This window comes from Rhipicephalus microplus, chromosome 4 (genome assembly GCF_043290135.1).
Source record: "Rhipicephalus microplus isolate Deutch F79 chromosome 4, USDA_Rmic, whole genome shotgun sequence".
NCBI lineage: Eukaryota > Metazoa > Arthropoda > Arachnida > Ixodida > Ixodidae > Rhipicephalus > Rhipicephalus microplus.
The window spans coordinates 59,473,965-59,499,367 of NC_134703.1; the positions used below are offsets into that span (position 1 = coordinate 59,473,965).

Here is a 25,403-nt window from a genome sequence, read left to right on the forward strand (position 1 = left end):
TCGCGACTCGAGGATTAGATTTTTGTCTCCTGGAAAAAGAAACGAAGAAGCAAGTCTCGTGCGAAACGCATAAAGAAAAAAAAGAGACGCAGGATTGAAAAAAAGCGTTGTCTCTGCCGAGGCCTGCGCCGTTTCTTCGGCAATCGGCGCGATCGCAATCGTACAACCGAAAAGGGGGTCGCGCGACTTAACTAACGCCGCCTTGCGGCGGATTGAACGGCACGTCAAGTGCTGCGACGGCTATACCTTCCCATGCGCTGCCTCAGGCACGCCACAGCTTTCGGTGGTTTGTTTGGCTACAGTGTACTAGAAGAATAGTTTGGCTGCGAAACCTTTCGAACTGTACGAGAGAGAGAGAGAGAGAGAGAGAGAGAGAGAGAGAGAGAGAGAGAGAGAGGACGGTATGCTGTCGCGCAGACTTGTCTTGAGGCACGTGTGACCCTTTCTTTAACCGCGGCTGAGTTGCACGCCCTGACCATGGCTCGTTGAACACACTGGTTTCGTCCGCTAAACTTACCCCCGTATTCACAAACGCTCCTCGACTTGACTTTCTTTCTTCACTTAACAGAGCTGAGCACTGCGACACCACGCAGCTGAAAATGACGCAGCGCTACTCAAGAATCACAGCCGATTATTGTTGATATGTAGTGACTTGCCGTGCCTATAGACGGCGCTCCAATCTGCTTTCTCAAGTGAAGGTGAAGCGTTGAGTGAAGGGGCGTTCTAGAATACGCGTGTCGGTGTCACAGCACTGTCGATTTTACGGCTCGCACTTCTGTAGTATACGAAAGCTCTCAAAGAACGCAGAACAGGACTATACGTGGGGTTACCTCTATTCCAGACAGCTGAAAACGCATGGAGTACGCCTGTATATACCACGTCTCAATTGCCAAACGTTTGGTGCAAAATCATAACACTAGATAGTTTGAACTGGCAAATTATATTTTTGGAATTGTATTTCTAGACATTCGGCGCCAACCTATAAGTACTGTGGTTTCACGCCCTGAAACCGCGGTATATTTGTGCGAGACGCCTTAGTGGAGGGCTCCGGAAATTTTGACCACTCGGGGCTTTTCGACGTGCACCTAAGCCTAAGCACTCGGGCCTAAGCATTTCGCCCCTATCAAAAGGCGGTCGCCGCGGCCGAGTTTCGATCTCACGACCTTCTGGTCAACAGTCTAGTATGATAACCACGAGAACACCACGGTGGGTCGGTGTCATGCTCTAGATATAGTACAGCAAAGTACAGGAATAAATCAGGGGGGGGGGGGGTTCAAGGGAGTGTGGACCCCCAATGTTGATGCTGGGGGGGGGGGCACCTCTTGCAAGAGACCCCCCCCTGAGATCTACAGCTTTATAGCATCATATATTTGAGTTAGTTAAGTATAGTGCACTCAATCTATTTTTTAAGGCTGATCATCTTTAGAGTGTACCTGTGTTCAATACCCATAAGCTGTGTAAGGCTATGGAAATTGCAAAAACTGCTGAACAGGCTCAAAGAAGATTGAATAAAACAATTCGATTGGTAGAGCTCCAACCACATGCTCGTTTTTAAACAGTATTTCAAAGCGTGGGTGAATTCTTCTGAATATAAAAAATACGGCCCATATTTAAAAAAGAACAACATGGTCGTTATGGTCTGATTTGAGTCCCCCCTCGTGATTTTTCTCTGGATTTACGCCACAGGAGAAAAGAGAAATTTTCATACCGTAACTGATCAAGATTTGGGGTGTAATGAAGTGGGCCGCGTTTCAGGGGTTTCTTAGATATCTTAAATGCTGCGTACTACCCCACTTGACTAATCATATTTTTCCTGACCCGTAAAAAACACGGACTCGACCCTTTGAACGCGTGTAGAGTAACGTCTCTCGCGATCCATGCGTCATCGCGAGAAACTTCCCCGCTCGTGCATAAAACCGAGGTGGAAAGTACATAGGCGAATATGGTTTGCATGCTCCAAGTTTAGACGCGACTTCCGAGAACCGCGCGCAGCCCTTTCGGAGGCCACCAACCTCCGCTGGAAAAGTGCCGGCGCATATGGGAATGGAGCGGCAGCGAGCTGCACGCTGTCGCTCTTCATTCGTCAAACATCCCGGAACACTCGCCACGCCGGGGCTGTCTGCGCTGCACCCCGATAGCGAACGAACCAACGGAGTGGCTGTTTTCAGGACGCGCGTAAGATATGCGGCGTCAACGCTGACGTCATTTCGGAGCAGTCAGACGCTTTCAAGTACGGCCATCTTGAGCGGTACTTGAACGTGCCTGTATCAACCAAACAATGATTGCTACGGCTAGCTTGTGTCACTGCTTCAAACTACTTGGCTGGTACATTCGACGTTTGAAGACTTGATACCAGCTAGAGGAATCAACCTGCGAATCAAGCTGTCACACGTCACTTTATCTACGACGGAAGAACTTTCGGCTTAACGCGGCGCCCTAGAGTACCCGACATCTCGGAGACCAAGTAAATGGGTGGTGTTTTCCGACTCGAAACCGGCCTTGCAGAGCATGCAGCCAGTCCTTCGACGAGGTTGCCACGAACACTTAACGTACGAGGTTGTCAAGCTTCCTAAACAGGCCAAAAGGTCAATTTTCAGTGGCTACGTGGTCATTGAGAGATCAGTGGCAATGATTCCGCAGAGAACGCGGCTCGCACATTCCACTAAGAAGAGCACTCCCTTCCGATTCCTTTGTCAATGACAGACGCGGCAAGGCAACTTTGTCACCTGGCACGTAGTCTGTATCTGCTGGAGTAGAACGCCCCATGCATAAGACATACGAGACTCTACCAAATAAACACTCGACTGGAACTACGACCTCCATGCGGACTTCGTCGACGTGAAGCTTGACTTCTTTGTCAGGTTTGGTTGGAGGTTGTCTTGACAAAATCATATGCGACCCTGATTGGATTGACCGACAGTGTGGAATGCGACGTCTGTGGCATCGAATAAGACGTCAACCATCTACTATGCCGTTGCCTTCGATTTGCCTCTGAGAGACAAAAGCTTTCTGACGCGGCGACAATCGGACGATCGGACACTCTCTGTGCAGGTGCTGCTAAATCACTGTCCTCGTCCTTCGTCTGCTCAAAAGGCAGACCGGGCAAGTGCCTGGTTAACCTCCCTGCCTTGGGAATTTGATGTCATGCCCGCCACGGTGGTCTAGTGTTTATGACGCGAGACTGCTAAGCTGACCCAAAGGTATCAGAATCAAAGTCCGACCGTAGAGGCGCCATATCGATGGAGCCGGGCTAAATGATTGAGGTTCGTGTACTTAGATTTAGGTGCGCGTTAAAGAACATCTGATGGTCAATATTTGCGAGGCCCTTCCCTATGACGTCCCTGGTAATCATATATTGTAGTTATCATATTAATCCTATTATTTTCTTATTTCATGTCCTGACAAACAAAACAGAAAGGATTCCTCAACAGAACAAGACAGCGATGCGCATTACTCTAAAATAAGGTTGTGCATGTATACTACTACTACGCGTACCTATTTTTCTAGGTGATAAGCTCTGACCTTTTGTATCCGCACCCCTTCGGCACTCCACAACTGTTTATCACGTCTATCTCGTTGCTAGGCAACACTACAGCACATCGCGCGCGCCTGTGAGCGTCGTATTTGCTAACGCCTGCTGTTTTTCATACGACTGACGATGACCCTGGTACGACGTTTCGTGGCTGTGACGAGTCAATCAAACACATGTATCTTTGAAGTCGTGGTGCGTTTTGCGTACGTTTCATTATGTTTATTTGATGACCAGACAGCTCGCTTCAAAAGAAACAATTATCACCCACTTATGTTATTTCAATTCAGTTGAATCGTCCACTGAAACACTAAAAATTTGCATCAGTGACTCAAAGTTCCGACAGTGAGTCGTTCTTCACCGTCACCACAGAGTAACACACGGTGAAAAAGGACTCTGAACTTGAGCTCCAGTTGCACAGAAGTTGACGTGAATCGTGCTGGCAGGTCCGTGCGACCGCCATTCAGAACATTGTAAAATTCTGTTGGATGTGCGCTCACATCGTTCCTTTTCAGCTTCCTTTTCTTCTCTCTCGGAGAGCTAAGTGAACGGATTTCACAAGCCAGAATAACAATTCAGCTCAGCGCAGTATATTCAGGGAATATACTGCGCACCAATCATCGCCCAGCAAAAAAAAAAAAAAATGGTGCAGCCGTAAGGAATTCGGGTACCATTTTTTTAAATATGTATTCACATTCGTCATATGTGCAGTCTCGTCATTCTTGATTATGCGTTAAGCCGGCCGCAGGCAAATACATCCGTCACATTAAACGAGTGCAAAACGTTTAAAGGAGCGATAACATTTCATTGATGATTCAGATAAGGAATTTCAAAAGAAGGTTATAGTAGATATTTGAAAATTTATTTTGCGAGCTTTGTGTACACCGCAGGGAGGTGTATACAATGCGGGAACATACAGAACATGGTAGGGGCCTTTGTCCTGCATGGGGCGCAGTTACGCTGCTGCTGCTGCTGTTGGTGATAATGTTGTATACAGCGCATAAAATTGCGTAAAACGCAAAGCGCATCATTATGTTCGTAATTAGGAAGCCAATGCCTCAAGGATAAGTAAAATCGCAGGAATTATATAGCACAAGCATAGCTGCAGTGCATGTCATGACCAGGATTTGGAGATATTGACATTAGACCATAACGCCATCTCTCATCGGTGACAGCGTCGGCCTGCCATGACTGAATGGGAAATAGGCGAAAAAATCATATCTGACGAAAAAAGCTAGTCATCAAAAACGATTCCCGGTTCTACACAGCAAAGACCTAATTAAACATTATGTTACAATTACAGTGTCGCACTATACAAACACATGCCTTCACGGAGTATTTAATATTTTACAATGGGGCCTCACGTTACACCCACGTGTTTCTAATGGGCGTTTTTCAATTGTCTTGAGAAGCCACACACTTTGCAGTGTGATACTGGAATTTCGCCAAAATGTTCCAGTAGGTATCTGCTGTATATATCGTGGAGTCGTTTTTTTTTCATAACTAGCTTGTTTCAAAAGATATTTTTTCGCCTATTTCTCACTAAGTTACGGTATGAAGCCGTTGCTGTCGTCGAGAAAGGCCGCCACGTACAGATGTACCCAAATCCTGGAAATGGAAACTTCAATATTTGTTTTAATCCAGGTCAAGTATGTATAGATTGGACACGCAAGTGACATCAATTGTCGCAGTCTTCTAACCTTAACCTTCTCTTCTGGCAATACAACTCTTGGCGATGCGGCTCGCTTGTCGAGGGGTGCGATCTACCAGCTCGATCTTATACTGAGGATTTACCGTTGATATCTTCTCGCGGCCTACCGTTCCCTTAAGTAGACCACCCACATTGAAACGCGGAGAGGGTGTTTTCGAGGCTGCAGCAACCATAATGCAGGGAGCGGTCGCTCCGCACGCCTAAAAGGTCGAGCAAGAGGTCACGACCCCGCTTTGCTCGTGAGAAAGCGAGGAAAAACGAGAGGAACGTCTGTGCGAGCGCAAGCTTAAGTAAGAACAGCAAGGAGTTTCCGGTACGCGAATTTCTCCGAGCTTCTAGCACAGCGGCATACAGACTATTTTAGAGAGGGGGTTTCAGTGCTGCCTTGTTGGGCTGTTAACATTTGTGTTTTGCATATTTAACTAAACGTACAGTGTTATGGTAGAGGCGTACACTTGAAGACGGTGGAGTTGGTGCATGCGATGTTTGACGGCCTTATTAATTCACATTGCGATATACCCCCCCCCCCCCCAAAAAAAAAGAAAACATAGACTCCCAATATTGCGGCGCCCGTATGCCTATAAGGTGAATAGTCTATATAGGATTTGCGGGGACGTCCACCGTCCACACAGGACCAATAAAGCAACCACAGGAAGACGAATACTGATATTTATGTACAGAGTGGGCTGTTTCTATTATGCAGCATACTTCAATCGTTTGAACACAAATACTTTAGGTTCGAACCAAAGTTTGAGTCACTTCAAGTGTTCAGCGTGCATTCGGGTGTATACGGCATCCTTATTGTATTACAGTTTACGGGCCCGGCCAATATCATGAATATGTTAAAAGAAAAGAAACATCTAATTCCACGGAAAGATGAAACTAATAACAAACACTCTGGAAGAAGAAAAGGGAGTATTTGTTGCTGTTTTTGTGAGAGTCACCTGAGCTCTCTTTAATTGCGGGACCCACGACTCTCCAACGAGAGTACCACAATCTCCGATGAGAGCTTACGTGTGCCTTTATTGAGCATCACGTACGAGGCAAATCATGATTCACGAAAACATAGCTAAAATACCCTTGCTCAACTCGCGCGCTTTTGTCAGAAACGAACTTTACATATGAGTAAAAATTTGTTTCGTCCAGCGTACGGAAGCCGCGACCAACTCGAAATTCGTGAAAGCCACTGCACCAGAGAGAGAGAGAGAAATGTGATGCGTAAAGGCAGCAATGTTATCCGAAAAGCAAATAACCGGTTTGGTACCCTGCACTGGGGAAGGGAAGACAGTCAAGAGGGGAAAGTAAGAATAAGAAAAGGAGGGAGATAAGTTGATCCATACACACATATGTTTTAACTCTACGAGACCGCGCTCCCGGGGGCCCTACATGACGCCTCTCGTTCCGTATACGACAAGCACCCTGTTAAATGTACAATGAGTGTGGCATGCTAGATATCGTTGCTGTGACGTAAAGTTTATATAGGCCGAATCGGCCGATGGATAGGTGACAGATGCCCTTCCGATAAAGAATGGTGCAGGCTCATATAGGGCGTTAAAATTTGAGTTTATCGGATAAATACGAGTTGTCGAAATTTTACCGGCGCGTGCTTATCGGATTTATCCGAAAACACGAACGCCTACATATACAGTAAGCCTAGGTGCTCAAGCGGGCATCTCACGTTGTATGTTTTTTTTTCGTTTCACAGGAATCTGTAGTAATAAGGAAAACTAATACTTGATATAGATATAAATTTATAAACAGCTTAATCGGAAGTTTTGTCAACTGATTTACAGCTTCCTGAATGGGATTTTCCGCCCAGCTTTGTTGCTTCAAAACGTAGTTGCTTCAAAACGGAGAAATACAGTGCATCGATATATTTTTACTCATAGAGATAGCTGGGGCGCCGCCGCATCATGTGTAGGGCTTCTTTCACTTTACGCAAGGCAAACAGTTGACTTTACTTTTTACACCTGCTCCTTAAAACGATATTAATCTGTCTTGGTAGCATACCCACGCGCGCTGTGTTTATGTGAAGCCTTTTACGAGTACATATGTAATGGCGGCCAACGAGTCCCTCGACATTGAAAACAGATTATCTTGCGTAGATATTTCTGGCTATATGTGCCGCTTCAAGGCTAGCTGTGGCAGTGACTAGCAGTCTTGTGCATGACATGCTCTCTGGAACAGAATCAGGCGCATGTTATCGCGGATAGTGCTGTACGTTCTCGTCTCGTATACGGAAGGAAGGTGCGGCGAGGACAAACGGCCGCAAACGAAAGCAGGCGAGGCGTGACTCATCGGCCGAGAATAGTATAGGTCGATGCAGCTGTCGCCGCGGTCTCTTATACTCGTTCTGTCTCTATAATTCTCCTGATCTCTCGCTAAGCGAAAAAGCTCCCTTTCACGCGTGGTTCCTTAGGGACAAACGGTTGACATTTAGCCACCTAATTGACGGAGACGTCGCGAAGTGAAATCCACCGAGACAGTCTCCTAAAGAGGGGGGCGTAATGGGCTTTTTTCTAGTGAGAAGTTAGACTAGACGGTGTACTTTCCTTTTAAAGTGTCGAGTCGGCCAAAAGAAGCCACCTCAGTTCGCTTCCATCTATTAGCTCGAATGCGCTGGACCGATGCACTGTATGTACAGCCGTCCCACGGGCGCCTCTTAATAGAAGGAAACATCGCTGCACAAAGCCAAGAGGCAGCGCAAAACGCATTCTCCCGAGACATTCATTATTGCCTTCTCCCCTCGGTGGCATAAAGTGCTGCTGACTGGCAGACGCCCTCTGACCCAGTGTCAAGAACACATTGGGCGGCAAATTGAGACGGCTGACTCACATCCTCTCAACCATCCTATAGCGCTCTCCCTCAATTTATCTTTTTCTTCTTCTTCTTCCCACAAGCGCTCCATCTGTAGGCGGGATAAACTGCTGGCTCGAAAGGGGGAAGAAAGAAGAGTAATGGCTTCTTCTTCTTCCTCTTGTTTTTCCTACGAGCTCGAAGGGCGTCTTGACCGGCTGGTTGGGAAGTATACGGTCCCTCTTTCGTCTTTGTTGTTGTGCTCCGCGTAACTCCGGAACAAGATCGCAACGTGCATTACGCGCGCCGATGGACGCTCCGAGCCACGTTACACGTAGCTGGCTTTGACGGGGGGGGGGGGGGGGGCGGGGGGGGGGGTGCGTACACACGCCGAAATGCACGCATGAGCGACGTAGTCTTCTAGGAAACGGGGCAGGTCTGATGTATACCACTTCGAAGTTTATCACAAAAGGAACCGTATGGCCTCAGAAGTGTGTAGAGGCGAAACGTGAAAAGAGGTACGCAGAAAATCGTACATCTTCATCAGTCTTCCCGTCTGAGATTTTCTTCAGCGTGCGCTTTGCACGCGCGGCTCGTCGAAGCGTGCGAAGAGCACGGATCCTCGGATGAACTGGAAGCGCGCGATAGTGTGATGGATTCGCGAGATTCGTGCTGCGTTTTGCTCTTGAGCCCGAAACTTGATCTCTGCTCGCTCGCTAAGTTGGGTTACACTCGAAAATATAATCGCGATGTAAACGAACCTTTGTCAAATAGTGCATAAGAGTGAAAACACGCATCAGCGATCAAAGTGGACGAGGATAATGATGTCATACTTTTCTATCATTCTTTTTCTTTGCTTTATTTAAATGATAAATAGAAAAAATCGGCGCGGCGTCAATTATCTCTTTGTCGCTTAGCAAACGTAGTGAAAGATGCGAAAAAATAAATGTTACAGAAGATGGCCCACACGTGTAAACACATTTCATCAGCGCATGTGTCACGCTCATAGGCGTATCAGCCGGGGTGCAAGGCGCGGTGCGAGCCCTTTCCACTGAGTAAAGTTGGGGGGGCTGAGCCCCCCACTTTTAATAGTGATCGCTCTTGCTACACGCCGGGGAAATCAACAAGTAAGGTGAAGTTTTCCGTCACAACAGTATCTATTGATTGATTTGTAGGGTTTAACGTCCCAAAACCACCATATGATTATGAGAGACGCCGTATATATAGTGGAGGGCTCCGAAAATTTCGACCACCTGGGGTTCTTTAACGTGCACCCAAATCTGAGCACACGGGCCTACGCACACAACAGTATCTAAAGAACTATCTAAATGATCGACAGCAGAACGTAGGGCTTAACGGCTCAAAATCATCTGCGGTAACCGTTACGTACGGTGTACCACAGGGGAGCGTATTAGGACCTTTGCTTTTCCTGATTTATATTAATAGCATAGTCGATGGTATTTCCTGTCCGATTAAGTTATTCGCAGATGATTGTGTAGTGTTTAGAGTGATTTAATCGTACAAGGATGCTGAAATTCTGCAGCATGATCTGTACCGAATATCAAAGTGGTGCCAAAAACGGAAAATGAGTCTAAACGTCCGTAAATGTTGCTGTGTATCATTCACCAACCGGATTAGTAAACTAGACACAACATACGAAATAAATAATTCAATAATTAGCAATGAATCCTATTATAAGTATCTGGTCGTCTATTTTTCTGACAATTTCAAGTGGAATAAACACATTGACATAACTGTGACCAAGGCAGGCCGGATGCTACACCTCATACGCAGAAATTTTAGGCAAGCTCCACAGACCGTGAAACAAACCCTTTATCTCATGTATGTAAGACCTATTCTAGAGTTTGCTTGCGTAATCTGGGAATCCCATTAGCAATACTTGATTGACGCATTGGAAAAAGTTCAAAACCAAGCAGCCAGATTTGTTAGCAACAACTATAATTCCTTTGAAAGCATCAAAGAAATGAAACAAGCATTGAAATGGGAGACACTGATGGTAAGGAGGCAGAAACTGAGGCTTAAATTTCTTCATTGTATATATTATAATGGAAATGCCATTAACCCTCTTGATTATCTGTTCACACTAACGTACGTCTCTAATCGTCAAGACCATTCACGAAAAATATTGGAATACCGTTATAAAACCCACTCTTTCGGTAGTTCTTTTTTCGTAAAAACAATACAGGAATGGAACCGTCTACCGGATGATCTCGTCAATGAAACTGATAATGAATCCTCTTTTTCTTCCTTGTAACAACTCCTACATTATCACTGCCACTAAGAATGGTTTGCTGTCTCGAAGCGTGTGCGTGTTTACAAATGCATGACTGTGACGTCGTTTTCGCTCACCAATATTCGAGTGTTTTTTTTTTTTTCTTCTCTTAAAATATTTTGAGTGCTGTTTTATTTGTTGAATCTCTTGTTTCGATTGAAAACTACGTAGTCGAACTATTATGTGTACCGCCCCTACGTAATGCCTCACGGCGATGTAGGTGAAATGTAAATAAATAAATAAAATAATTAAACAGTAATCCATGCCAAACACGAAACGCAAAGTCACCCGTTTCATTTGGCGCTTTAGCACACTCGGAACTACCCCGTGTGCACAGATTCGGGCGCCCGTTAAAGAACGCCAGGTGGTAGAAACTTCCGGAGCCCTCCACTATGGCGTCTCTTATAATCACATGGTGGTTTTGGGACGTTAAACCCCGCACATCAATCAATCACACTCGAACCACGTATTCCTTCACTTAGATTTTAGTTCACTCAAAGCTCACTTTAGTTTGTGCTCCTAATCATTTAAAATCGTTATATCTGTATTTAACGTCACTAGTAAGTCAATAGTAACTAAAAAGGGAGATTATTACTGTGTCGCTTTTTTTTCTGTGTTGAAAAGCAGTTTGTTGGTGGTAGTGGGGTCTGCCCCTGAAACTACCGCAAGGATTTGCAGGTCATTTTGATAACGCAAATGATGGAGCACTATTCTGGAGCAAGAAAGGAGGTCAGTAGGAGGCACGTAACGGCTCTTAACCCCGACTGGTTTTCGACGTCCCTCCCGTACACGTTTTGTTCAACACATAGATGTTGCTCGAAATGCCGAGAAAAAAACTGAGAACGCAAGACTTTCGAACGCGGTATATGCCGCAACCAAACAGAACCGCCGTATCCCCCCCCCCCCCCCCCACACACACACAGTGCGTCTCTTGGGTTCACCATTAACAAAGCATACAACGACTTGTGACGTTGTCGTGCGCGCGTCACGTCCATTGTTTCTGCACGTCCTGCTCTGTAATTTGGCGTCGCATAAGCGAAAGTAACAAAGGAATCGCTGCGGCAACCCGTGTTCCGCGGCCTTGTCGAAGGAGCTGCGTCGTTGTCGGTGCTCACTCGGCCATCTGCTCCTCTCCTGGCAGAACTTAATGGCTACTTCCATTACTGTTGCTCCCGGCAAGAAGCGCTGCCGGGGGAAGTGAGGGTAGCCACGTGCGCGTGCCGAGAGGCGTGTTTGCGCGCATGCCGGCAGCCCACGGTCTTGCGCCGGGCACGCGTGCAGCCTGACTTCTCCTGCCTGGGGCGCGACAGATGTTCACTCTGCGGCGCGGTGGCTGCCCGTCCTTGAAAGCCGAAGAACGCCTTCGCCCATCGCCGGCCGGTCAGCGGGTGTGGCGTGAAGTGACCCCCCCCCCCCCCCCCCAAACTCCCTGCGCTCTCCACCTCGGCGCTGCTCGCAAGTACTGCGATGGTTAGAGCTGTACCCTCCTCAGAACCACATCACTTCCTTTCATTACGTGTCTCGTCGAGGTGGCTCCCCCTCGAGACCGGCTTCTCGTGTTGCGTGAGGCAAAATGCGCGTGTGTGTGTGTGCACTTTCTCGGGGTGTGTGCCCCCGCGAGGAAGCCGTCGTGGAGAGTCACGAAGTGCGTTCCCAACGGGACCACGCGTCTGAGGCTGCGCTTCGTGAATCTGCGCGACTTCATAATGTCTGCCGCCGCTAAGATTTTAGAATTTCTAGTGGGAGGGGGGGGGGGGCGATAGATTAGAGAAAGGAGAACGTTGTGGCGCGTAACGCAACTGGGTTTGTCCGTCACTGCGGTGTCTCGTAAGTTTCTCCGGGACAGAGGAAATTGGCTTAGAAATGGGCGTGTGTTGGCTTATTTGAATAATCAGAAAGAAAAGTGTTAGAAGAGAAGGATTCAGGGGATAGAGGATATATACTCCACTGTGGGAGAGCGTTGAGCTGCCGAACCAGCACAGACGGTGTTCCTGGCCACCGTAACAATACATCCGCGTATACAATGCGCCAGCATGACGACTGCAAACGTCGAGAACGTTACGTAAGCTACCTAAACTGGAGACCTGCATGCATGAGGTAACGTATACACAGGGGGGTATGCGTTACCTCATGCATACATGCCGGCTGTTTGACTCAGCCAAGCGCTTTGCAAGTCATCTCCAAGTTGTATAGACCAGGGCTGTGCAATTAGCACATCAGTTTGTGGATGTCATTCTTGTTTGAGCCGCTGGATGGAAAATAATGTCGTGAGCCATATATAGGGCTTTCACCTGAGTAAGTTTTCTACCGTGTTAGCTAGTGAGTTGCTGTGTTGTTTCGGCAATATCTCGCGTCTGGTCGCGCTTCTTGTGGCAGCGCAACTCTTCCCGTGCGCACGCACGAGGCAATAATTGGCTATAAATACATGGGAAGAAGTGTGTTCGGCGAGGAGACGTTTTTTGTGTGTGTGTGTGGAACGAGCACTCTCTTACACGTATACTTTATACCGTTGGAACCACGTAGCGCATGTACACTGAGATGAGATGGAGAAAGAGCTGAGATGGAATTATCTCAGCTCCTTCAAAGAAAGATTTGCAAACGGAGCAGTTGGTCTCACTATTCATTTCATCTTATGGCAACACACATCAAAAACAACGATGAAACGGACGCATGAAGATTGTCCTGCATACAGAAATGCTGAACTTCAACTGAGTTGTAAGTTCAGCGCTTACGTATGTATGTCCATCTTTATGTGTCTGTTTTGCCGTCGCTTTTGATGCGCGTTGCCTAACCTATCACGAACCGAATAGCCCACCAGTGCGTCTTAATCAATAATCGTACCCGAGAAAAAAAAAGCAAAGCAAAAATTACGGGGTTCTCATCTGAAGGTGCATAACATGTTAACACACCCGTGAAAACGGCAGCTGACCCCTTGGTCATTGATTGATTGATATGTGGGGTTTAGCGTCCCAAAACCACCATTTGATTATGAGAGACGCCGTAGTGGAGGGCTCCGGAAATTTCGACCACCTGGAGTTCTTTAACGTGCACCCAAATATGAGTACACGGGCCTACAACATTTCCGCCTCCATCGGAAATGCAGCCGCCACAGCCGGGATTCGAACCCGCGACCTGCTGGTCAGCAGCCGAGTACCTTAGCCACTAGACCACCGTGGCGGGGCGACCCCTAGGTCATACGGGGAAGCGAATGACCAGGAGTGGAAAACCCAAACGTATACACACACACACAAAAAAAAACAACAACTGGCACGCGCTCGGCGCCCGTACATGCGGGTCACCCGTGTCCGATCTGCGGCCGTAGGTGCGTCATCCGTCAAAGTGGCTCCGCGAACACCCAACGTGCGGTATAAACCGCGCCGATCTGCTCCACTGGAGTGAGCCCGCTGTGTGCATACCCGGGGATACCGCGAACGCGCCGGCGTTTTCTCGGAGAGTGTTGCGGCGGCTGACCACTGTTCCTCCCGTACATTTGTGCGTGCAGGGACACGGCGGGCCAGGAGCGGTTCCGCACCCTGACCACGGCCTACTACCGAGGAGCCATGGTGAGTGCGTCTCTCTGTGTGTGGCAGCAGTTTCCGCGTTAGCTCCTGCGGCGCCGTTGTGAGCTTGCACGTGTGCCAGCCGGAAGAGGGCAACGGGGGTGCATCCCATTTGAGGGGCAACCTACCCGCACCTGCAAATGACGCTCGTGCCAGTCTGTTCACATGCGTGTTTAGACCAATTCTTTCACAGGGTGCGCAGAGGCACGTGGTAGGTATGTTGCGGATACGTAAACAGTGCAAACTACGAGGACGAAACGAGCGCCTACGACAGGGCTCAACGGCACAAGTGTCAAACGCTCGTGGCAATCCTGCGCGCGACAATTCCGTCGCAGTGCACCTGACGTTTGCACTGCGACGGAATTGTCGCGCCGCTTAACACAGTACGACATTAATCGTTTTGCGGTGCCTGTGCGTTTCTAATTAATCGAGAGAAAAGGTTCATAAAGGATATTGCTTAGCTAGTCATCTATATTTCGTACCGCTCGTTACCTTTTTCGTTAATGCTGTCAAATCATTGTTCCTCTTTAATTTCTTTATTTAGCCGGCTATCTTGTTGTTAGTTACTCAGTCAATCAATTAATAAATCAAACAATCAATTATCTAATTGTTTGATTGATAAATGAGTCATTTATTTATCTTGTTTGTTTGTTTGTTTGTTTGTTTACCCTGAAGACATCACTCAAAGAGTGCTTCACTTCGGTCACTTGAGATGTGCAGCTCCGCGCAACAAATCGCCAGCCACATATCGTTCAAAGCGTGCATTCCCGCCATCAAGATGCGACCGACTACACCTATAAAAGAATAAATATATCAGTGTGCAGATGTTAACAACGCCAATATCCATCTTGAAATGGTCAATGCATCAGCAAGCGACACGTGGTTTTGAAGAAGTAGTTTCACTGTTGTGCTCTTGCTGCGCACACCGATCTCAGTTACAGATCTTGTATTCCGGCGGTGCGTATCACTAATCGAAGCAATTTGCTTTGTGCGGCGCAACGCTCCATCCCTCCCTCTTTGTTCTCCTTTTCCACGGCGTAGGCTTGAAATCTTTGTGCCAATGGAAAAGCGTTTGTGCACCTCACGGAGGCGCGCTCATATATATATATATATATATATATATATATATATATATATATATATATATATATATATATATATATATATATATATATATATATATATATATATATGGGTGGCTTTATGGACATTGTTGAAAAGGTTGGCATTCTTTCGTGATGCACTAATTGTTGGGTTCTCAGGTAATATACGGCAATGTGCGAAGAAATATGCACCCAAATATCTACTGTAAAACACTGCGTCGTCACAATTCAGTTCCGGATTTTGATGATAACGCGGCAGTTCGTACCGCGGGCCAGAAAGGCACCCCCAAGTGCGAAATCTTATCTGGGAAGTAGCTCGCATAGTTTTCCAATGGGGGGGGGGGGGGGGGGACGAATGTTTAAATTATTTGTGTGTATTCGTCTGTTTGTATGTATACAGATGCAAAATTAAAATGTTTTGGGCGCGTGTCATCAGTCCGGAAAGCCACACGAGCCCCTCTACAATTCTTCAGGGCAACATTGCTGCGTAATCGCCTGTGAAAGCAGCACTGTTATATATGTGCGGTGTGTGTTATGTGCAATGTGTATCTCCTCCTCCTCTCTCCCCATTACTCCCTCATTTTTCTCTCCCCCCGTGTAGGGTAGCAAGCTGGATTTAGGCCCGTTTAGTCTAGCTAAACTCCCTACCTTTCTGATATTCTTTCTTTCTCTCTCTCTCTCTTTAAATATCGTAGGGGGCGGTGTTCAACCCCTCAACCACCTAGCTACAGCAATGATGGGGTCCGGCGACATTCCGAGACGTGTGCCGTCATGGGAAAAAAATAAAAATAGAGCAAGAGAGAAAGAAAGTTTATAACAGTACTACGGGGCCAAGCTCCATCGGTCGCTATAGTAAAACGCGCATCCGGTGAGCGCAAATCCGGCTCCGACGGAGAAAGGTGGAGGGAGGGGTGTCATATCAAGCGTGCGGATAGTGGCGGCCCACGACGTCAGCGATGGCGCCTTATCTTCACGTTTCGCGCACGCGTGCTATCGGGGAAAACAATAAAAGGGGTCGCGCCTTTTTGCACTGCGTCGTCTTAAACGCGGAACTCTCCACGCCGAAGCGGTCACCCCAGCGACGGGTTGGAAAGCCGCTTATTTGCCAACTGCATATTCCTTTGCAAACACACTCTATTCCGGCCTCGCGGATCGTTTGACAAGTAGGCGTTGATCGCTCGTTGTTTGTCTACGCCGACGAGAACGCAACCATGGAACATGCAGAGCGGCCTCATGCGGGCGTTGTGTGATATATACCATGCGCTCGCCATGGAGAAAGACAAAAGAGAATAGCGAGCCTTGCGCAATGCGACTGAAGCCCACTGTGTCAGCCCAACACGTGATCAAAACGTCAGAGCGCGCGGTATGTTTTATTACTGCTGGTCAAGTTCTGTTTTCGAACAACCTTCGAGCCCGCCGAACTGCTCTGAGCGAGCGCGCTCAGCGGGAGGCTGCGCTGTCCTGCTGGAAACCTGCTGGATAGCCCAAAATGATCGACAGAGCTCGCAAGATTGCCAAGGACTGAATGCTCCCCCTCTGCCGGGACAATTCTTTTGCCAAAATAAAGTTTCTGATTAATTTATGAATTCGATTAAGAACTACCGGTTACCACACGGAAGTCTTGGCAAATCTCGTTTATCGCCTCGTGATATCGCCGCAAAGGGTCACGTGTTGGGCCGACACTGCTGACTTCAAAACGGGTTGCCAAGACTGGATGTGTGACGTAGTGTCTCCTGCTTTCTTTCTCCTTAATTCGATTAAGAACTACCGGTTACCACACGGAAGTCTTGGCAAATCTCGTTTATCGCCTCGTGATATCGCCGCAAAGGGTCACGTGTTGGGCCGACACTGCTGACTTCAAAACGGGTTGCCAAGACTGGATGTGTGACGTAGTGTCTCCTGCTTTCTTTCTCCTTCTTCCATGGCGCTGGTCGTGGCTGCAGTAATAGAAACGGAGAGGAAACGCGGACGTTAAACTGGCATCTTATACACAACCGAGTGAATCAAACAGACAATTGGGTCAAGGAAAACATAGGGGGCACCAATCCTCGATTTTTAACAGTAGCGCATAAATAATGACGTAAATTGTAACGAATTAAAGTAAACTAAGAGCACCCTTTTCGTCGGTGATATCAGAAAGCACAACATTCCGTGAAGGGAATCTACCAATTGAGCTGTTCAATTCATTTCAATTTACGCGCTAATTGCTACACTACAGTTAAACACAACAGTGAGTGACCCGTACGCACTTTCCTTTGCCTAACTGCCTACTCAATTTGTTTTGTTGTGTCTGACAAAGAAACGATGCCCTCGAAAAAAAAATTCCTTCTTTCTTCTTATACAAAACACGCTTACGTTTGTTGTACCTGTGGCATAATCGTGTCTGTGCTATCTTGTTGTCGTGCCACCCCTGCCGGGGCAAGCAGTGCTCTGCGCATTCGTGAGATACAAATATGTATGACCGAGCGAATAAAGAAAGCGGTGTTTTCCCGCTTGTGTTCAATGCCGCATCGTTCGTCCTATAAACTCGAGATGTTGTCAGAAGTGGTCCTCGGAAGTATTTCGGAGCCACAAACGATGCAGCGCAGACTTGACGGCCGACCTCTGTCGTTGACGTCCTCGGCTAGGACACGATAGCGGGACAAGAGCTTCAAGCCATGGCACGAGAAGAAAATTCTGTTTCCTGCCGGCTCTTTCCGGTAGAGCTACCAACGAGCTTCAACTTTGACAAGGCGTCAGAATGGCTGGCGTGCATTCAATAATTCGATGATTATCGATTTGCTAACGAGCGAAGTCGGGAGACACAGGTACATATACGCTGCTGTATACAATTGGGAGACAGGCTCGCAATGTATTCCGCGGCTTCGAATTATTGAAACAGTCAAAGGGCTTTAAAGTGGTGAAGAAATGGTTCAACTCATACTTTATTACCACACGGAATTTTGTCTACGAAAGGGCGTGCTTCCATCGCTGCCACAAAGCTGCAGGTGAATCGGTTCCCCAGTAGACTATGGTGCTACATGCATTGGCAGACAAAGGCCACTTTGGCCTGATGAAAGAGAGAATGACCCTGTACCGCTTCGTAGTCGGACTACCCCCTTCCGTCACGAATTTCGATGCGCTGTCATAAACGCTTCAAATACGCGTGACATATTTATAAGGCATTGAGTATCACTTTCCAAGTAGCAAAATGAAGCAAAGCGTTGTTTGTGTGAGCTTTAGTAATTTAAGGTAATGAGTGTGTTACTAACTATATAATTATTTTGCCACCAGTCAGCTTCAGTACTTGCATAAAAAGAATCCACTAATAGGCCTGAAATGCGCGACCAGTTTGTTTTTGGTTGTATTTGTTTCTAGCGAAGAAAAACAATATTTTCACGTTGGTACTTGAACGCGTTGCGTCGAACAATCGTCGAACATTGTAGCCCCGCCGCGGTGGTCTAGTGGCTAAGGTACTCGGCTGCTGACCCGCAGGGCGCGGGTTCGAATCCCGGCTGCGGTGGCTGCATTTCCGATGGAGGCGGAAATGTTGTAGGCCCGTGTGCTCAAATTTGGGTGCACGTTAAAGAACCCCAGGTGGTCTAAATTTCCGGAGCCCTCCACTACGGCGTCTCTCATAATCATATAGTGATTTTGGGACGTTAAACCCCACATATCAAATCAAATCAATCGAACATTGTAGTGTATCCAGCAAAGTGATGCTCTGCAGCAATACGCAGCATAATGAAGTTAAGTGATGGCCATTTAACTTTTTGTCTACTCGAGAGGACTTTTTGGCCTTTTGTCTACTCGAGAAAAGTGCGCGAATGTGCACAATAAGTTTCAAGCTACTTGATGAAACACGCTGTGCGTGCCGTTCCATTAAAGTTGGCGTGTGCATTTGTGCAAACCGTGACTGGAAGAGCTACAGGATACAAAGCTGTCCGAAGCCCTTCAAATGGACGCTGCACTGAGTCTGAAAACAGCATTGACAAAAGCAAGAATGAAGAAAGCCGTACAGCAACAACAACGGGAACTTCATAGCAGTTCGTGCCACCAACCAACCAGCATGAAGGTCGACGCTGTTTATCGACAAGAATGGCAGGGGTGTTTGGAGTACCAGCTGGGCAAGGAAGACGTCCAAAACTGTTCGGCGTGTGGCAAGGCCCGTCATTGGACTTCATCGTGCCCTGAAAAAAGGGGCAGTTTGCTACAGGTTCCAACCACCGGAACATTTCGCTGCGGTGTTCCCACGAAAGCAGGACTTCTCGATTGCGGAAGTAAGGATATCCAAGGTATGCCCGTGCCCTGTGCACCAGAATGATACTCGGAACGAGCAGTTGAACCGAAAGTGTGTAACTTACCTTGTTGAGACTTTGACTGGTGCGTGTACAAGAGCTCGTTTTGTTCAGGGCGCAGTTAACGGAGTGACGTTATCGGCTAAAGTTGACACGGGAGCAGAAGTAAACACTGTCCCAGCGTTCTTTCCGGGAGTATGCCCGAAGATCTAGAGCATCCTAGCGTGATGTTGAAGAAGCCAGGTAGCGAGGTCTTAGATCTAAAAGGACATTTCACTGCTAACATTCTGTGGAAACGATGCTTGATTATGCGTGGAACCTGGGAACCTATATGGAACCTGGGATGAAAAGGTGAAGTGGACTTCGAAAAGGTGAAGTGGAGCTCCGTGCCGACGAAGTACCTTGGTGTACAACTGCAGAGTTATAATGATCCCACTGAATATTGGAAAGAAGAAACGGAAAACTTGGGAGAGAAAGTGGACAAGTGGGGAGGGAAAAACCTCTCGATATTCACGAGGTCAATGGTTTGCAATATATTTCTAGTGGCCAAAAATTGTACTTCAAGTGCTGTGCATGAACTACTCAAGCATACAAAAGGTACACAGCTTTTGCCATTTTTGTTTGGGCCTTCAAGTGGGAACGCTCGAGCCGTACAAATCTTTTCAAGGTTTATTTTTCTGCGTGATCAGAGGTATCCTTTCTTACGTACTATGCTTCAAATTAGATTATGCTGTTATCTACCCGAATTCGTTCTATCTTGCTGTTGTGCTGGGCGCATAGGCATTCGTGGCTATCTGTGCGAAGTGGTGTCTGCTTTGAATATACTAAACGTGGGGTTTTCTTTACAGTATTTAAGTGGGGTGACAAAAAGACAACTATACAAGGACCTTAGTAACGTAATGTTACCTGTGCCGATGTACCGTACAATGTACGGAAAAGGTCCTGGGAAAAACGTCCTGAAAAGGGTTAAAATATGGGGGGTACAGGTACGACCATCAGCAAAGACTTTTTTCTTTCAACTACACACCGGCACGCTTCCTGTAAAACCATGGCTACAGAAAAAAGGTTTATTTGTTCTATGGTCTGTTAATTGTCTTTCATGTCACAAGCCAGAGAGCATTTATCGCCTTTTTAGATCATTGTTTGGAGGCAACATTTTTTTGGGACATTCTGCAATGAACTTTAAAGAATAATACCTTTAACACTTTATGGAATCCGTTTTCTACCTGTTTATAGTGACACTGGCATACCGTATGATATGTTTATGTTGTTAAGTATGCACGCTATCTGGAAATCATGCATGGCATATCGTCATCATGATGTGAAGGATCGCTCTGCCAGAAAATACTTCATTGAAAGCATAGCCTAAATAAGAGATGTGATTAATGCAGGAGATGAGCAGCCAGAGTGGCACCTGTATTGAATGAACTTGTGGCGCTTAAACGTTTTTAATCATATTACGCCAAGCAAAGTGTGTTTGGCGTTTTTAAATGCTTGTTTGTACTTCTTGCGAAAGTGTTTGTATTAATGTGTGTACATGATGTACTTAACTCTGAATAAAGAAAAGCAAAATCGGCCTGCTGGTTCAGTCGGTTAGAGCGTCGTGCTAATAACGCGAAGGTCGTAGGTTCGATCCCTGCGCAGGCCAGTATTTTTTTATTGTGTTCCACTTCCCGTCACTTGGTGTCGGGTGTGCAGTTACTCTTTCAGGGCCATTTTATTGAGGATGACCGAATGTGTACCGAAGGCATATGCCCAGTGTTAGAACCCGCTCTCGCTACTCCGGCCTGCTAGCGCAGTCGGTTAGAGCGTCGTGCTAATAACGCGAAGGTCGTAGGTTCGATCCCTGCGCAGGCCAGTGATTTTTTATTGTGTTCCACTTCCCGTCACTTGGTGTCGGGTGTGCAGTTACTCTTTCAGGACCATTTTATTGATGATGACCGAATGTGTACCGAAGGCATATGCCCAGTGTTAGAACCCGCTCTCGCTACTCCGGCCTGCTAGCTCAGTCGGTTAGAGCGTCGTGCGAATAACGCGAAGGTCGTAGGTTCGATCCCTGCGCAGGCCAGTATTTTTTATTGTATTCTACTGCCCGTCACTTGGTGTCGGGTGTGCAGTTACTCTTTCAGGACCATTTTATTGAGGATGACCGAATGTGTACCGAAGGCATATGCCCAGTGTTAGAACCCGCTCACGCTACTCCGGCCTGCTAGCTCAGTCGGTTAGAGCGTCGTGCTAATAACGCGAAGGTCGTAGGTTCGATCCCTGCGCAGGCCAGTATTTTTTTATTGTGTTCCACTTCCCGTCACTTGGTGTCGGGTGTGAGTTACTCTTTCAGGACCATTTTATTGATGATGACCGAATGTGTACCGAAGGCATATGCCCAGTGTTAGAACCCGCTCTCGCTACTCCGGCCTGCTAGCTCAGTCGGTTAGAGCGTCGTGCTAATAACGCGAAGGTCGTATGTTCGATCCCTGCGCAGGCCAGTATTTTTTATTGTATTCTACTGCCCGTCACTTGGTGTCGGGTGTGCAGTTACTCTTTCAGGACCATTTTATTGAGGATGACCGAATATGTACCGAAGGCATATGCCCAGTGTTAGAACCCGCTCTCGCTACTCCGGCCTGCTAGCTCAGTCGGTTAGAGCGTCGTGCTAATAACGCGAAGGTCGTATGTTCGATCCCTGCGCAGGCCAGTATTTTTTTATTGTGTTCTACTTCCCATCACTTGGTGTCGGGTGTGCAGTTGCTCTTTCAGGACCATTTTATTGAGGATGACCGAATGTGTACCGAAGGCATATGGCCAGTGTTAGAACCCGCTCTCGCTACTCCGGCCTGCTAGCTCAGTCGGTTAGAGCGTCGTGCTAATAACGCGAAGGTCGTAGGTTCGATACCTGCGCAGGCCAGTATTTTTTATTGTGTTCTACTGCCCGTCATTTGGTGTCGGTGTGCAGTTACTCTTTCAAGACCATTTTATTGATGATGACCGAATGTGTACCGAAGGCATATGCCCAGTGTTAGAACCCGCTCTCGCTACTCCGGCCTGCTAGCTCAGTCGGTTAGAGCGTCGTGCTAATAACGCGAAGGTCGTAGGTTCGATCCCTGCGCAGGCCAGTATTTTTTTATTGTGTTCCACTTCCCGTCACTTGGTGTCGGGTGTGAGTTACTCTTTCAGGACCATTTTATTGATGATGACCGAATGTGTACCGAAGGCATATGCCCAGTGTTAGAACCCGCTCTCGCTACTCCGGCCTGCTAGCTCAGTCGGTTAGAGCGTCGTGCTAATAACGCGAAGGTCGTAGGTTCGATACCTGCGCAGGCCAGTATTTTTTATTGTGTTCTACTGCCCGTCATTTGGTGTCGGGTGTGCAGTTACTCTTTCAGGGCCATTTTATTGAGGATGACCGAATGTGTACCGAAGGCATATGCCCAGTGTTAGAACCCGCTCTCGCTACTCCGGCCTGCTAGCTCAGTCGGTTAGAGCGTCGTGCTAATAACGCGAAGGTCGTAGGTTCGATACCTGCGCAGGCCAGTATTTTTTATTGTGTTCTACTGCCCGTCATTTGGTGTCGGGTGTGCAGTTGCTCTTTCAGGACCATTTTATTGAGGATGACCGAATGTGTACCGAAGGCATATGCCCAGTGTTAGAACCCGCTCTCGCTACTCCGGCCTGCTAGCTCAGTCTTTCGTCGGCACTCACGCGCGTCGGACGCGGGAATCATGTGCTCCGTAGGAGCGGCGTTTGCGGCAGATACTAGCCGCGGAAACAGGTCTTTTGATGACGATAAGGAATATCAAGTTGTGTTGCCAACCCTTCCTACAGGACGAATTGTTTTAAATACGGTTTTTCTGCACGCTGACGTACGAGCCCGACCTTATCGAGTGGAAGATTTCCGTGACACCTTGGCCAGCCTGCGACTGCTCCCCGAAGTGGTTGCTTTGGGGGCATATAGGATGAGCCACGTGTGGGCGGTAACGTTCAAGAACATGGACGCTGTCAAGACGATTCTATCGCAAGGCGATATCAAGGTAAAAAATTGTCGCTGTCTTGTCATTGATCCGGCAAACCAGGATGTGCGTATGAAAGTGCACTGGCTGCTGCACAATGTTCTCGATGAGGATGTGCGACGTGCTTTCGAGCCGTACGGCCAAGTGGTTGACGTCAACAGAGAGCGGTGGCGTGTAAACGGCATCAGCGAAAAAGGCTCCACTACCCGTATTGTGACACTCCGGTTGAAAGTGGGCGTCAAAATTGAAGACCTGCCTCACCAAGTGAACGTAAGTGGTGAGCAAGCTTTGGTGGTTGTTCCGGGCAGAGCGCCAGTGTGCTTACGCTGTCGAGCAAACGGGCACATACGGCGAGATTGCCGTGTGCCACGCTGTGGTGCCTGCCGAAGATTTGGCCACGAGGAGAACGACTGCACGTTGTCTTATGCCAGCGTCACCGGACCTCCGAGTGGCAACGACCACGCAGAGCTGTTAATGGATGAGCATGAAGCTGAAGAGGCAGCGAGCGCGACTGCGAGGAAGGAAGAGGCGACCCCAGAATTGGTGAAACTCAGCAGGCCTAGTAGGATGGACAATGAAAAGGTCGAGAACAAGGCATCCGAACCACAGCCAGAAAAACCGATAACGACAGACAAGCCAGAACAACACCTGCCGACTGTGAAGGCTCCCAGCGACGCAGACACACTGCAAGACGACATGGAAATCAGCGACAACGCAGGCAGTGGACTAGCTGGAAAGCGACCAAGAGACATTGTTGGGGAAGACTTCACTACCTCCGGAGACGTTGGTCGAGAAGAACCACCAGCAAAAACCATAGGAATGAGGCGACCAACGTTGAAGCCACGGCCGAACTTGCAGACTAATCCACGGGCGGAGGCCAAGCAGCCTTCGCAAAAGCTTCCTGGGACTTGAGTTTTTTGTGCCTTTTTTCCGGATGGAGAGTAACCCGTAAGTGAACGGAGTTTACGCACACCATGCCTCTGTAAAACCTGGACCGATTGCCGCAAAATTTTCAGTAAAACTAAAGCCGTTTTTTTTAGAAACGTTCACCTAAAGTAAACACTGTGTTTTGTACTCCCTTCCCTAAACAAAAATCATGGCTTTCAATATAGAGTCAGCCTTACGCGTCGCAACTTTTAACGTTAGAGGTTTACGCTCGAAGAGGCGACAGTATCAGTTACGTCGTTTGTTTCTTGAAAATGATGTTGATATTGCCGCTGTGCAGGAAACGAAAATTGAATCTGAAGAGCAGATGGACACCATATTTTTGAACTTCCGCTCCAGATACAATATATGTGTGAGTCATTCTGTAGGTACTTCAGGCGGATGTCTTCTCTTTATAAGGAACACAATTGGCATTGTCGAAAAAAGTGTACACAGTGATAATGAAGGGCGATTAATTGCATGTGATTTTCTTCTTTCCGGCATTAGTTGGCGCGTTGTGTGCGTATATGCGCCAAATAGACAACAAGATAGGAAAATATTCTTCGAAAGTCTTGATACGTATCTATCATGCGAGAAGGCAGTTATACTTCTAGGCGATTTCAACTGTGTGTGTAATGCCGAAGACAGGGCATGTAAAAACTTTGTACGTGACTCTAGTGCCTTGGTATTGGATTCAATGACGCGTGAGCGGAACTTGGATGACGTGGGATATGTACTGGCGCAGGGTACTCACTATACGCATTACCAGCTCAACAGTAAAGCTAGACTTGACAGAGCATACGTGTCTACGTCCCTGCTTCCTATGTGCCAGGGCTACGCAGTGAAGAATGTTTCATTTAGTGACCATAGTCTAGTAATGTTCACCATTAATAAAAAAGAAAAACCCAAATTCAATTGGGGACTCTGGAAGTTAAATGAAAAGCTACTCGAGGATGAGAAGTTTGTAGAAAATGCTGAAAAGGAATTAAAAGAAGTGGCGAAAGCTGACGCAAGTAGTTCAATTTACACATGGGAGTGCTTCAAGGAAAAAGTAAAAATAGAAGCAATTGGAAGATCAGTTTCAATAAAACGCACTAACCTGAAAAAAGAAAGACAGCTGCAATGTGAGCTTGATTTTTTGCTATGTCAAGAATGCGCGCAACCAGGAGAGCGCAGTAAAGAAATAAGAAGAGTGAAGCAAGA

The 25,403-nt window shown here is 47.4% G+C and overlaps 1 protein-coding gene and 10 non-coding genes across 12 annotated transcripts in view; all 11 read left to right on the forward strand.

Moving 5' to 3' along the window:
- RabX4 (RAS oncogene family member RabX4) overlaps positions 1-25,403 on the forward strand; it is a 150,574-nt gene that overhangs the window by 56,293 nt on the left and 68,878 nt on the right. For both annotated transcript variants that reach the window (XM_075892826.1, XM_075892825.1), the window contains exon 3: positions 13,832-13,892. In XM_075892826.1, coding sequence (XP_075748941.1) covers positions 13,832-13,892 — 61 coding nt within the window. The remainder of the gene's footprint in view (positions 1-13,831; positions 13,893-25,403) is intronic.
- On the forward strand, positions 20,844-20,917 carry TRNAI-AAU (transfer RNA isoleucine (anticodon AAU)). The gene has a single exon. It is a non-coding gene; the product is annotated as a tRNA-Ile (tRNA).
- TRNAI-AAU (transfer RNA isoleucine (anticodon AAU)) lies at positions 21,054-21,127 on the forward strand. The gene has a single exon. It is a non-coding gene; the product is annotated as a tRNA-Ile (tRNA).
- TRNAI-AAU (transfer RNA isoleucine (anticodon AAU)) lies at positions 21,264-21,337 on the forward strand. The gene has a single exon. It is a non-coding gene; the product is annotated as a tRNA-Ile (tRNA).
- TRNAI-AAU (transfer RNA isoleucine (anticodon AAU)) lies at positions 21,473-21,546 on the forward strand. Its single transcript has one exon. It is a non-coding gene; the product is annotated as a tRNA-Ile (tRNA).
- TRNAI-AAU (transfer RNA isoleucine (anticodon AAU)) lies at positions 21,682-21,755 on the forward strand. Its single transcript has one exon. It is a non-coding gene; the product is annotated as a tRNA-Ile (tRNA).
- TRNAI-AAU (transfer RNA isoleucine (anticodon AAU)) lies at positions 21,891-21,964 on the forward strand. The gene has a single exon. It is a non-coding gene; the product is annotated as a tRNA-Ile (tRNA).
- TRNAI-AAU (transfer RNA isoleucine (anticodon AAU)) lies at positions 22,101-22,174 on the forward strand. The gene has a single exon. It is a non-coding gene; the product is annotated as a tRNA-Ile (tRNA).
- Positions 22,309-22,382, forward strand: TRNAI-AAU (transfer RNA asparagine (anticodon AUU)). Its single transcript has one exon. It is a non-coding gene; the product is annotated as a tRNA-Ile (tRNA).
- TRNAI-AAU (transfer RNA isoleucine (anticodon AAU)) lies at positions 22,518-22,591 on the forward strand. Its single transcript has one exon. It is a non-coding gene; the product is annotated as a tRNA-Ile (tRNA).
- Positions 22,727-22,800, forward strand: TRNAI-AAU (transfer RNA isoleucine (anticodon AAU)). The gene has a single exon. It is a non-coding gene; the product is annotated as a tRNA-Ile (tRNA).